The following is a 14,785-nucleotide window of genomic DNA, read 5'->3' as shown; positions in this document are numbered from 1 at the left end:
TAAATAAAATAAAGTTTAGTAAAACAAAAATAGAATTAAAATTTGTAAACAAAATGAGCTTAAATCTATTTAGGAACCACAAAATTAATTTTTAAAATTCTGAAATATATAAATTTGTTTGAACATAGTATAAAAGGGATCATAAAATATGTCTACATCTCGACAACGTACGAAGTCATTTAAAAGTTTAACAGCCCTAGCAGTGGGGCTGTTGCTAGCTTGGGGAGAATGCCACATAGGTGGATAGCAAAACAATCTATGTTGCCGTCTTCCAACACCACGCATATATTTGTCGGGAACATATAAATATATTGATTCGCGTACAGCAGTGCTATCCACCCTATGCACTAGAATTAAATAGTAAAATTTTATAAGTGCGGCTTCCCGTCTAAGCTGAAGTGAATCTAGACCAACCATACCTGACACAAACATTGAAGGATAGAGAAAAGGGTAATATCCATATTTACGTTTAAATAAATATCTACAGAATTTTCGTTGAATTTTTTCTAACATTATACTATACATTGCCTCAAGCGGACTCCAAACTATTGCATTATATTCTAATTTACTACGGACATAGGCATTATACAATTGTTCTATTACTTGGGTATTCTTAAATTGCGATGATATTCTAATAATGAAACCAAGGCATTTATTAGCATCTTTGCATGTTTTAAGTATATGGTCATGAAAATTTAGTTTTCTATCCATTATAACACCTAAATCCCTGATTTTGGGTACATGTTCCATTGGTGTGTCAGACAGATTATATATATTTTTAATAAGTTTACGAGATCGAGAAAAAGTGATAGTTTTACATTTTGAATTATTAAATGATAATTTGTTTCTTATAGTCCAGTCAACTACGGCATCGATATCACGTTGTAGCGCTACACAGTCTTTAGTCTCGGTTACAGATAGGTACAGTTTCAAATCATCAGCAAACATAAGGCATTTGGCATTAGAGATAACACTAGGTAAATCATTTATCATCATCAAAAATTGCATAGGACCCAAGGTACTACCTTGACTAACCCCTGATCGTGTATAATACTCTTCCGATTTATACCCGTCTAGCTTAACAAACTGTCTTCGATTTTTTAAATAGTGAGCCATCAATTCTAAGAGCGAAGTTGAAAATCCTAATAAAGCAAATTTGTTTAAAAGTACATCATTATCTACAAGATCGAAGGCTTTTTTGAAATCAAAGTAGGCGGCATCTACTTGACAACCAGACTTAACTTTAGTACTTATATAATCTACAAATTCTGTATGATTAGTCAATGTGGAGCGTCCAGGACGAAACCCATGCTGGCAATCATTCAATTGCCCCTTTATTTGTATATAAATGATGTTATTAAGAATCGATTATTCTTTTCAAAGAATATCAATTATTCTTTTCAAATAACAAAACTAAAATTCATTAAAATAAAAATAAAGTGCTTGTTTTAACATATTTGAAAATTATGAAATGGTTTTACAAAACAGCGTTTCCAAACGTGTAAAGGTTGATAATATAACTGAAATAGCAAAGTGGCTTGTAATATAAGCGTTGTTTTATGATGATCCTCTTTAGTGAATACAGCGTATTTTACTGCCATACCAGAAGATTATGTGGTGTACAATAGCATTTGCTTTGTTTTCACTGAAATTTGCGATTTTGATATTTAAAAGCAACTGTGGTATGTATTAATTGATGAACTTAATTTGTTTGTTTCATATAGACTGGTAAATGAATCATCTATTGGTAAGTGGTTACCACCATTAGTATTTTTAGACATTATACTGTAAAAATATTAACCAATACCATACATCGTCAACGCGCCATCAACCTCGGAAACTAAGATGTATTGCGCTTGTGCTTTTAGTTACACTGGCTCACTCACCAACCTTCAAACCGAAACAGAACACAATAGTATTGCTATTTGGTCATACAATATGTCATGAGTGATCACTCACTCATGACATACCTGGACGGGCTATATAATTATCACTACATAGTCTGTCTGTCTGTCTGAATGCGATAAACTCATAAACTAACGGATTTTCATATGGTTTTCAACAATGGTGGAGTGGGAGGTTTAATGACGTGTGCCGCGTGAATATATAGACGTTTCACGCTGTACCTTATTCTAGTTGTGCGAAGGCGGAATGGATAGCTAGTATATACAATAGAATAGAATATGCTTTACATCAAAAGAATTACAGAAACATATAGTTGTAAACACAGACAAAAAAAACTATAAATGTGCAAAGAGCTGACTTATCGATAAAAGAGCGATCTCTTCCAGACAACCTTGGTTTTATTATAATATTTTGTCAATTAAATAATAGGTGCAATGCGTGTTTCTAAGCAAAAATATAGTTGTTTTTAATAAGACTAAGTTAAGTTTTATATCTTTGTAGTTTAAATTATACTGGAACGGTTTCTCTGATTGACAAGTAAATGACTGCGGTTATGAAAATTTTATTAAATGGACCGAAGATTTGCAGTCATTTGTTGATCGCGTGTCTACGCGGATTGTTCATGTACGTATGAATTCTATACATATTGAATACTAACAGTGCAATGAATTATGAATCTTCATATTTTTCTCTCTAGTTAAGGCTTATGGTCGGCACCACTATAATAGTCTGAGACCATAATTGTCTGAGATATTAGAAACTTGCAACCTTCTCTCTCTCATCCCTCGGTGACAGGATTTTTTTAATGTATCATATGTATGTAGGCAGACGTAACGGGCCCTCCTGATGGTAAGTGGTCGCCCAAAGACATTGGCGCTCTAAAATTGGCACAATTATATAATGACAATGCCTAATGGGTAGTGGTGACTACTTAACGTCAAGTGGTCAAAAATTAAAAAGAAATATTAACTATTCCTTACATCGCCAAGTGGGCTACCAAACTTGGGAATTAAGATGTCATGTCCCTTCTGCCCTTAATTACAAAGCTGACTCAGTTTTCAAACCGGTACAACAATAATAAGTATTGCTGTTCTGTGGCAGAAAATATGAAAAGTATCTATGAGAAGTATCTAACCAGACGGGCTTACACAAAGTCTTACCACCAAGTTAATTTTATGCAGAATGTGTGATGTTTCAAATAAAAAACGAAATAATATTACTTATTAATTTTAATACTAATAATATAAACTAATACTTCTACTGAGTAATATCTGTAAGAAAGATGAGAATATTTAATATGAATTGAATTTGATTTTGTAATTGCATACGATTAAATTTTAGCATCATACTCATTTATATAAATCAATAAAAACTAACTTCACGGTATTTTATCAAATAAAGTATAGACTATTATTTTTTATTAGAGTTTAATTTACTTTAAAAATACTTAAATAAAAACATAATTTAATCAAGTTTTATTTATTTTTCCCATTGAATTCAAATTTTAATTGAATATTTCATATTTATATTTAACTTTCAGTATAGTTTTCCTAAAAATTTTGTTTTAATACTTCATAGTAATAATATTTGCTGATGAATTTGTGGAATAAATTGCAGTAATAAAATTTTAGTTACATTGTCGCTTTCAAATATTTAAACGGAATTCACAATTGAAATGCCGTAAATTTCGTAAAATATAACGGTTCGTCATTTCCCTATTGAACAAGTGCTGTAGTTTAATATGCTGAACTAGACTAGGTTATAAGGGCACGTATTTTCAACAACAAATTCCTTAGTAGTAGTCAACAGTTAGGACACAATCGATGCTCTGTGTTTCTAAAAGCATGCTTAGCCCTGTCTTGCGCCCCATATCCTGATGGCGTTGGATTGTCACTTCATCGGTGGAACTGTTTCATTTGTTAAAGGTCAATGTATAAGATGAGGTGGCCCGTGTTGTTGATATGTTTGGTTGTGAAACTTGCCTTAATAACTCCAGCGGCGACGAGCATGGTCGTTGATTATTTTACCAACAAGCATGCTCCGTATGTGTGCTACTTTACATGTGGATCTAAAGTCAGTAAGTATATAGTTGTAAAATTATCAATATGTGTATATAATTACGTCACATAAATGTCTTTACGTGTATAACTAAAATAATGATAATAATCATAAAATACTATATCGTACCCCCAAAAAAGGAAAATAAACGCTAAAAAGCAATTAGTTCCAAACAATTAAAAGGTGAAGGAGAAACATATCTGAAACTTGGCGGTGAACAAAAACATCGTGAAGAAACCTACTTGCGTCGCATGAAAATTTGCAACTCGTGTATCCGCAAGCCCACATTAGATCTGCGTGGTGGCATACGCACCAAAAATTTTGCTCTTCAAAGGGAGAGGATGCCAAAGCTCTACTATTAATCGCTTTTCCAGTTAATGACTAATCGTTTAAAATTGGAATATCATAATTTATTTTAAAAGATCATTGGTAAAAATCAATAACATTTTACAGATAACAAAAAGAAAATTGATGATTTAATGCACAAAGGTATAAGAGTATCGATGCAGTTAACTGATAAAAATGGCGATGAACGACTCCAGAGTAGCTTGCTGCAGCGGATCGCTCCAGTCGGAGTACTATTGGAATGGGCTTGCGACAATAGCGAGATTGTTCTAGAAATGGTGACTAGTGTCCAACAAGTTCGAATTAGTTACTCTACAAAATATTCTATTGAATTTAAGCTGCAAAGCTTTTTTTTCTATACTTGCTTTTATATTGAAGAACATTACAATGAGTATATTATTTAGATTATTTACAATAGATCTATTTTTTATTGTTTTAAGCCGATCTTACAAAAATAGACCTCTGTCGTTCTTATATGTGTGTATTGTATGCATACTTAGAAACTATAAAGCGATTTTTACGAATCTTTTACAGTGGTAATCTTATCTTTATTAAATAATCGAAATACTACTTATCACGAGAGCTCTTGAACTATCCGCCCGATTGACTTGAAATTTGCCACCGTTACTCCTTTCCCGACGTAGACGCTCACTAAGAACGGATTTTATGCAAAACCTATCCAAAATATTTTTTTATTTATTTATCCTGCGTGAAACCGGGACGATTAGCAAGTTGCTAGTATAATATATTATGAGTTATATAAAAGAAATACATATTTAATATTATTTTATTGTAATAACGTAACTGGTAACTTAAATAATTATTTATAAAACAGCAAATAACGTAACCAATGTGAACAAATTTCAAAGTAATATATACCCAACTAGTTGCCCGTACCGACTTCGTACGGGTAAAACTCATACAATGTTATTAATTCCTCACATCGTCCCCCTTAAAGTTGAAATTTCCAAAAGATTTCTTAGCGCATTACATAACTTACAATAGTTCTCATTCTAACGTTACATAGAAAAGATTGCATTTATGAAAATGATTGATCAAGGTATATATTTTGGTTCCGCCAGGCGTCCAAGAAAACTCTATTTGATTCAATGCACATGTGGCTTATCTTGGAAAACGAGATATCGAATGGGAATGAAAATAAAATAAGCTCCTTGGATATTTTAAAGCAGATGAATCTCAGTGTCGATGCTGATGTAGTCGTAGCTGTTAATAAAGGTAAAGGTTACAAGTATAATCATACTTTGATATTAAGATATTATATTATAATTTATTCGAATAGGATAATAACTTCACCCCAACATTACATTTATTCTGTGATATTTCACGTGAAAAGTAACTTAATTATTACTCATGAATATTTGAACTTGCGACCTCAAAGTTAATGATCAAATCTTTATACATATTATGATGCGTAAGGTCTCAATAATTTATTGTATACAATTAAAAATTATTATATAAAAATAAAATATCATCAGATATTCTACAGCAAAACAGCAGTATTTGGTATTTTTGTGTTCTGACTTGAAGTGTGAATGAGCCAGTGTAATTACAGGCACAAGGGACATAACACCTTAGTTCACAAGGCCTATGGCGCATTGGCGATGTAAGCAATGGTTAACATTTTTTACAATGGCAATATCTATGGGCGTTGGTGACCACTCACCATCAAGTCCTACACTTAAAATAAAAAAAGAATAAAAGAAAACAAATCAAAAATAAGAAGAAAGAAGAAGGACCGAAATAACAAATAAGTGTCAAATAAATGTGATAAAAGTCAAGGTAGTTCGGTGCTGGACCAAGTGCGTCTTAACTTTGCAAGCTATCAATGTTGTCGGATTTTCTAATAATTGCTTCTTATGTAGATCAAATTGTTTGGTATTTTATTTATGTTGAGTTTACGTTTCCACAAGACGTATATCTCCGTCCGTGTTCTATAAACAAATATTAATTATGATATTTCTTCCACCCAGTTTTAGTTCGAAATTTCTCTGTAAAAATATCTAAGTTCAACTTAAAAAAATAGTAGCGGAAACTGCATTTTGACATCAAGTAGCAAAGTAAGCCGTGTAAAAATAATTTTGTAAATTAACAGTAAGTGAATATCCCACTGATGGGCTATGGCCATATCTCTTGAATAGAAGGTTTAGAGCTCATTCCACTAGAGTGCTCTTATGCGGGTTGGTGGATACATGCATGTTGCCTAACAAAGTTTTCCTTAAGCACTGAACACTAGACTTATAAACAAATGAATGAATCAGTGATGCACTTGAACATGAAATCTTCAACCAATACGTATCTATGCGTCGTCTTGGATAACCGAGCTTGAAAATAATTCAAATATTTATCTTCATTTTATTCCGTGCCATCTTTATTACTAACACAAGCAATATGATCATTAGTATTTTAAAATCTAGAAGAATATATAAAATAAAATTAGGTGATAATTTTCGATAATTTAAAAAAAAAACATTTTTTTTTTAAATTATACTTTTAGTATTTATTGGTTAATTACCGTAATGATTGTTTTGGTTTTCGTATTAAATTATCACCTAATTTTATTTTATATATTCTTGTAATATATATATAATTTTATTTTATATATGCTACGGTTTAAAAGGAACTGTGAATATTCGTAATACTTTAATTCATATAATAATTATTTCGCAGGAGAACATTACGATTTTATAGATGTATTTAACTTCGGTAAGATTCAAGGTAACCATTTGGAGAAGAAATACATAGGGACCTGGAGTCCGGGAGGCGGTAAGTAATACCAGGATAAAATATTCAAAGCGTTGGAATTTGGCACTGATTCGTGTTACACAATTTCAGGTCTCAACGTTTCGTTGAGCGGATTCAAATATTATGATCGCTGGGATTTCCACAATTTGACGCTGCGAGCCATATCTGTGGTGTGTTGGAACTTTTCGATATTATTATACCGATACTCGTATATTTATAGTAAAAATGTTTTAAGCTTGCGACAGTTTGTGAATGTTCGAGTCTTATTAATACTGAAATAATATAATACTTCTGGCTGATAGCTTTGTTATGGTGAAAGAATTACTAAAATCGGTTATGTAGTTTCAGGGTTTATCGATTACAAACAAACAAATGTTCTTTATAATATTAGTGTAGATAAAATCACATATTAAAGATTTATTTCGACATTTCATAATTACACGTATATATTAAATATTTATGGTACTTTTTAGTATTTTATTCTCATTGAATTATTTTATTTTTATGATTTTGTTACGTTATTGTAATGAAAATACTCTATATTATATTAAAATTAAATGATTGTTAATATTTTCAATGTTTTAAGAGATCAGAAATCTAATAAAATATAACACTGACATTTACATATACTCGTAACTACTTGATATAGTATTAAAGTATATTGTATTGTCTGTCATCTCGTGCTTATGCTTAAAACTGATTCATACATTACTGTACTGTACTGTTTGTTGATTGTTTTTTAATTTTAAACTATAACTTTGGGCATAATGGGAGTTTAATTTCTGTATGCACCGTAGCAAACTAAAACTTTTCTGACACTTTGTTTCGTAACTTTTGTCATGTATAGTGTGTCGTAAGTTCTCTTTTTAATTTGATTATATTACAAAATGTTTCTTTTTGCAGATTTTGGACCGTCCCAAGGTGTTCAAGCCGGAAATGTTGTCAGATCTAGGTTACACGGTCGGTGTGTCGGTGATGACTAAAATTGTTACCCAGCAACTGTGGGTACTTAAAGAAATGCATAATTTTAGGTAAAATCTAACATTCTATTGATTATCATCTTTAAGCCGAGATGACCTAGTGGTTAGAATACGTGAATTTTAACCGATGATCGTGGGATCAAACCCGGGCAAGCACCACTGAATATTCATGTGCTTAATTTGTGTGTATATTAATTCATCTCGTGCTTGATGGTGAAGGAAAACATCGTGAGGAAACCTGCTTGTGTCTTATTTCATTGAAACCTCTCTAAACCTTCTCCTCAAAATAGAATCCTATAGCTGGGCTAAGGCCTCCTGCTTTAGCCCAGCAGTGGGAACTTAACAGGCTGTTACTGTTACTGTACTGATTATCATTAAAAATAAGATGTATAATATATGATCCGTACAGGGAGAATATCTAATGTAGAGAACGTAAAAGTTCACGGGTTCACGGGTTCAAATCAGGGCACCAGTATAGTATTTATGTTCTCAATCATTTAAAAAAAACATTTTTGATTATATCCTTCAGTGGTGCAGGATCCCGATTTAAGTTCGGAATTATCGGTTAAGTTTCTCGACTTCTAGCCACTGTGCCACCACGGCTCTTCTAAGTGTAAACATTCATTTTTAAATATGTACACACATGAATATAATGTTTATAGCAATTTTTTATGAGGGTTACTAGAGTAGACTCGTTGATTGCTGGCACTGACTAGTGTTCTGTTAGCGGAGTATTACTCTGCCCGTAGACTTTTGAATTGTAAGAAGTGTAAGCAATGCTTTACATCGTCATTTCGCTGTCGTTCATGAGAATTAAGATGTTTTTTCAAGGGAGTAATTGTAGTGACTCACTTATTATTCAATCTGTAATCGCCAAAAATGAATACTTTATGTCAAAATAATCATATTTCGCGGTAGAATAAAGATAAAACTATGACTGCGTGATACCTACTCAACTGGAATCGCTCAGAGCGATTATTGTATTTGATAAATGTAAAACCATTTATATTTTATTTATCAGATTCAATTATACGATCGCCGGTCGATGGATTGGTTCTCCAAAACTAAATTCTACTTTGGTAAGATCGCTCTTTATACAGTATTTTCTTAAACAAAAAATTAAATATTAAAATATTCATTTCAAGTTCTGCATAGTTTAGTGCAGTAACGCTGAGAATACATGCCATTTAGAAATAAAGTTCAATTTTATTTTGCAGGCGGTCACCAATTCACTGTACTGGGGCGAGCAAGACATTTCGTGCACTTGTGCCAGGATATTCACACAGTGGTTGGATTGGGTGGACGTATTCTTTCCACCAGCAACAAGACTTGAGTGAATTATTAATGTTTTCTTTGAAAATTTAATGCAGGAGCCTTTTTTACAATATTTGTATTAAAGTTTATACATATATCATATGTACTAACATATATTTTTACATAAATGTTAAAGGCAATTGAAGGTACGCCGTTTACCGTCTGTAGACCATGAGTTGAGGCTTGGAATCTTCTCTATTGTTCATCTTATTGCGCGTTTGACATGGGTTGTGCGAGTATGTAAAAAAACACTGTGATCCAAAAAAGATTTAACGGCACAAAGAAACATTAAACAGTCTATAGATACTTTTAGTACGCGTCGTGTTAATGACGTAACACGCAAACAATTAAATCAACTTGCACAAGCGTCTGCGTAGACTGTGCGCCAAATGCAATTGCGATTCATTGACAATCTGATTTGATTATCCCATATGAATTCTCTGTTCTATATATTATATTAAGATAAAAATGTTAGTGGGTTTGCGTGCTGAACTTGTTACAAGGATAGTTAAATTTAAAGTTGATTGAAAAAAAAATCTTTGTAGAAGTTGATTAAAAAATTTAAATAAAAATAACAAATATAATTCACAATTCCATTAATAGCATAATATTTAGAACAATAAAATACGAATGATATTTCAATGATTAATATATCCTTTTATTTATTCGTATTAGTTTTTAACTGATCGTTGGTCAATCGTTGGTCATTAAAAATAGTTAAGTGGATTTAAGATTTTAAATATAATAAAATTATAAATTATATTTGTAGGACAAAGTTTTATTACTTAATTCTGGATAAAGGCGTGGGAGACTATGAGAATCGATTCCTAACTCCCCTGTCAGCCGGTGTCTGGTGGTGCACCATCGTCGCGTGCTTGGCTTGCACTGTGATATTGGCTGTAACTGCAGTTCTGGAAGCCAGAGACGAGCCGGGTTTATATGCCGCTTTTAGCGTCTTTGCGGTTATTTGTCAACAAGGTAAAAAGCACCGGATACTTTTGATAAGACAGCTTGTGCTATTATTAAAAGTCAATTTTTGTTTACAGCTTATGAAGATGGAGTGCAGCTGTTTGAAGAAGCTACTTCGAGTCAGGGTATTTGAAAATATTTACTATTAGTTGGAAATATTTGAAATTAGTTTAGAATTAAAAAAATAAGTTAATTATTTTATTAAGTTGTTCTAATGGCGTTATTATTTGGCTATATATCATACATTTATGTGATTTTTTTAGGTCGTCGTTTAATTCTTCTAGTTGTAGGGCTAATGAGCATGCTCTTGTACAACTATTATACTAGCAGCGTGGTGTCCTGGCTACTCAATGCTGCAGCTCCCATTTTGGCTGACATGGACGCTTTGGTCAACAGTGATTTGGAGCTTGTGTTCGAAGATATCGGATATACGAGGGGTTGGCTTGACGTATGTAATTGTAAAAATTACATTAACGTGCTTAAGAAGTATTAAATTACATACGAGCATAAAATAGTTACGAGCAGATTTAGCTTCTCGTACAAGTCATTATGACGGCAAATGTTAACGCTTTTGGCAATCGAAATTCATAACATAACTTTTTTGTGTTTTTTTAATGTTCTACGTGACAACACAAAAAGTAATGTTCATATATTTATAAAAGTGTAAAAAATTCGGTAAAAATTGAGATTTTTACAATTTAATTGACGGGCCAGAACAAATATTTTCCTTGATTTCCTCCGTAACCGTAACCGTAACAGCCTGTGAATGTCCCACTGCTGGGCTAAAGGCCTCCTCTCCTCTTTTTGAGGAGAAGGTTTGGAGCTTATTCCACCACGCTGCTCCAATGCGGGTTGGTAGAATTCACATGTGGCAGAACTTCAGTGAAATTAGACACATGCAGGTTTCCTCACGATGTTTTCCTTCACCGTAAAGCACGAGATGAATTATAATCACAAATTAAGCACATGAAAATTCAGTGGTGCTTGCCCGGGTTTGAACCCACGATCATCGGTTAAGATTCACGCGTTCTTACCACAGGGCCATCTCGGCTTTTTGATTTCCTCAAAGTAAAATAAATATTTTAGAGATAAGTCACGTAAACTTATCGTTAATGACAGATTCCTAATAATTAAATTATGTTTAGAATCCCGGATTCTTTTACTACAGCGGTTATAAAAATCCAAAGGAAGATTATTTGAGAATGAAGAAAGTGACAATGGCAAAACGAACAGCAGCTCTTCTTCAACCTGCAGCTGCTGGAATAAATCTCATTCGAACTGGTGGTACAAATTATTATTTTACAACTAGCTTTTTTGTCCTGAAATACGTCGTGAATAATAAAAATATACACTTTTAAGTTATACCTTACTTACTCTTAGTTACTAATCTTAATTACTTTACCTCAATACAGCTATCGCAGAAGTAATAGATTCAGTGGATCAGTGTAATAATTAATAAAACATACAAGACATAACATTGTACCATAATATTTAAAATATAATGTTTTGGTCCCATATCAACATGACGTTTTCCATATATCCCCAGTCAAGTCCCCCATTATACCTATCAATACAAAGTAATCTAACCTACTAAATGTCTGCTGATAAACATAAAAGATATTCGTAGTTCACGTAACGTAATTCTAAACATATTCATAGGGATATATTCCCCATTATTTTCAGACTATGCGTATCACACCGAACCCTATACAGCGTATCAGGTCCTATCTAAGACGTTCGAAGATAAGGAGTTATGTGAACTAGGGTCGTTGCAGATGATGGCACCCGCTCATGTCTACATAATGGCGCAAAAAAGGAGCCCGTATAAAAAATTTTTCGTTTGGAGGTAAGTAACCAATAATTTTTTTTTGTCTGCGTATTCACATTAACTAACCTTATTATAGTATCAAATATTTTTTTGCATTTTATTTAAATTTAAATATAATTGTATTAAAAATAATATGTATAATTATAACGTAAAATTAATACGTTATTCACAGTTTGATGCGCCTTCTGGAGCGTGGTCACACGTCAGCAGTTCGAGCAAGAGTTAGTGGTTATATGCCCACGTGTTCAGGAAGAACTCCTCGCGCCTTAGCCCTGGGACAAGCTGCGCCCGCCTTTGCGATACTTGCTCAAGTGGCAGTTGTTTCTTTAATCATTTTGCTATGCGAAATTTATTGGCATAGGTATTCAGTTTTGTTTTAAAATATTATATAAATAAATAACTGTGTCAGTCGGTAGCAAGTATGTATATACAACACGTGTATCTTAATCGAAGAATGAGCGACAAGCTCGAAACGACATGCTGCAAGGTCTTAAGATGTGTAATTTGCGTTTATAATATTAATATCGTGCTTGGCGGTTACGTTTAAAAGATCATGAAAATACCACCTCGCCACATAAGAGAGTGTGCTATGATCTACCATTTGAACTAGTGAGATGGGATCAGCTCCTAACCTCAGGAGAGAAGATCACTTATAGATTGTCGTAAATATTTAAAAAGTTTCTTAATCAATAATATATTTTTTCTTCTTTTATAAAAGCACTTAGTGAAATTAATTTTAACGGCTCATAATACCGTAGTGCTACCTCTACATTTAATTCAATTTATCCCTTTATCAAATATTGGCGAGATGCTCCAATAAGTGACAAGACAATCCATCAATATTATTTTCAGAGCCCAAATCAAAAAACAAGTTGGAGGAACGCTCAATAATCGCGAACATAACGCGCAAGAGGCACGACGGAGGACTGATTCCCAGGGAGCATAAAAAAACAATAAAGGGAAAATATTTGATAGCCCAAGCCAGGAGGAAGGCTATCTAAGCTCGTTTTCACATTGGCAGCGTTTAGGCTGCATTGCTTTCCAGCGGATATGAGTTTTCATCTTGTTCGATTTCTATAGCTATGTGTGCAGTGTAGTAGTGCAGTGTAGATTTCGTTCTATAATTTAATATGCTTTTTTGTATTAGGATTAAAAATATAAAAGTTAAATATTGTAATTGGATATTTTTATTAGAATTGAGATTGGGAACTTATTAAAACTTTAACGTTTTTACTTTAACTTAAACGTTTAAAAAGTAGATTTATAAACCATGAGCTTAGAGTAGAATGTGATTCTTAAAGCTTAGGCTACTTTTAAAGTCTTTTTCACAAATATCCCTGTTCTGAGCGGGTTAAGGTGGCTTAATTATATCAATTTCAAGCAAAATTGATATCCCTTACATCCCTGACACCTATCCTGTTATAATAATAAATAAGAAACATATAGTAAATTATAAATAATTACAAAAACGTTATATCTAATTTTTATAAATTAATTATACACAGTGAAAACTGTATAATCAAATGTTCATCTTTAAAATTACCGTAACACTTAAAACTTTGTATATCATCATTAGCGTCATACGACTTTAATATATATCGACAATATATTTACCTATTTTTAAGAAATTTTTAATAAAAGTCGCGGCTCGCGTCGTACGTGTGACGCGTCTCCAAGACATTTGACGCGCGGGCCCGGTGGCGGTGAGTAATGGAGGCGCGTCGGCGGGCTATCTGAATCGCGCGTTATAAATGACGCGATCAATTCTTGTTTACTCCCGAGGGTCCTCATTGAATACACTCGCTTAGCTCGAGCTGCACTCTACTTTTATATTTTAATAAGTTTAAGAAGGTAATTTAAATTTAAAGAAATATTCAATATTTTATTGGTTTTTATGTTTTTTCGAATAAAATAATTGACAAGACGAAGTTCGATATGTATTTTAATGACATTTCATAACATATTAGACAATATTATATATTAATTAAATTGTTGATATAATATAAATTACTTTGTATAGGATGCGATACACATAGTTCCTATATTTATTTTATTATGTTTATTGCACATCATCAAAATAAGAGATTTTTTTGTATAATATAGGTAGGCGGAGCATATGGGCCACCTGATGGTAAGTGATCAGCAACGCCCATAGATATTGGCATTGTAAGAAATGTTAACCATCACTTACATCGCCAATGCGCCACCAACCTTGGGAACTAAGATGTTTTGTGGCTGTAATTACACTCCTTCAAATCGGAATACAACAATACCAAGTACTGCTGCTTTGTGGTAGAATATCTGATGGGTGAGTGCTACCTACTCAGACGAGCTTGGACAAAGCCCTACCACCAGTAAATCACATTACTACATATATTGGAGAGGCAAGGGGAATCACCGTGCATAAAAACTTATGCAAAAGAAAACACGCATCCATCTCAAGTAAATAAGACAAAGGCAAGGGAATTATAATATAAATTAAAGTAGATTGTATAAACCATAAAAATTGTAATGATGTTATAAATTTTGAACACACTATTAAAAAAAATTATATTGCTTTCAGATTTTAAATTATTTTTGTCTTAGTGTCTAGAATTAATTTCAATGATAAAATATTTAAAAA

At 32.6% G+C, this 14,785-nt stretch overlaps 1 protein-coding gene across 1 annotated transcript in view; it reads left to right on the top strand.

The window, feature by feature from the left end:
* The window catches only part of LOC126768423 (ionotropic receptor 75a-like), a 35,359-nt gene extending 22,246 nt beyond the window's left edge, over positions 1-13,113 (top strand). Inside the window, exons 2-15 of the mRNA XM_050486452.1 lie at positions 4,417-4,586; positions 5,391-5,544; positions 6,997-7,092; positions 7,162-7,241; positions 7,975-8,102; positions 9,073-9,130; positions 9,269-9,384; positions 10,135-10,343; positions 10,412-10,459; positions 10,598-10,782; positions 11,480-11,618; positions 12,018-12,180; positions 12,335-12,523; positions 13,015-13,113. Of these exons, the coding sequence (XP_050342409.1) occupies positions 4,417-4,586; positions 5,391-5,544; positions 6,997-7,092; positions 7,162-7,241; positions 7,975-8,102; positions 9,073-9,130; positions 9,269-9,384; positions 10,135-10,343; positions 10,412-10,459; positions 10,598-10,782; positions 11,480-11,618; positions 12,018-12,180; positions 12,335-12,523; positions 13,015-13,108 (1,829 nt within the window). The 3' untranslated portion in view covers positions 13,109-13,113. The remainder of the gene's footprint in view (positions 1-4,416; positions 4,587-5,390; positions 5,545-6,996; positions 7,093-7,161; positions 7,242-7,974; positions 8,103-9,072; positions 9,131-9,268; positions 9,385-10,134; positions 10,344-10,411; positions 10,460-10,597; positions 10,783-11,479; positions 11,619-12,017; positions 12,181-12,334; positions 12,524-13,014) is intronic.
* Positions 13,114-14,785: the final 1,672 nt, after the last annotated feature.

This window comes from Nymphalis io, chromosome 5 (assembly GCF_905147045.1).
Source record: "Nymphalis io chromosome 5, ilAglIoxx1.1, whole genome shotgun sequence".
Lineage (NCBI taxonomy): Eukaryota > Metazoa > Arthropoda > Insecta > Lepidoptera > Nymphalidae > Nymphalis > Nymphalis io.
This window is presented reverse-complemented; position numbering and strand designations above follow the sequence as displayed.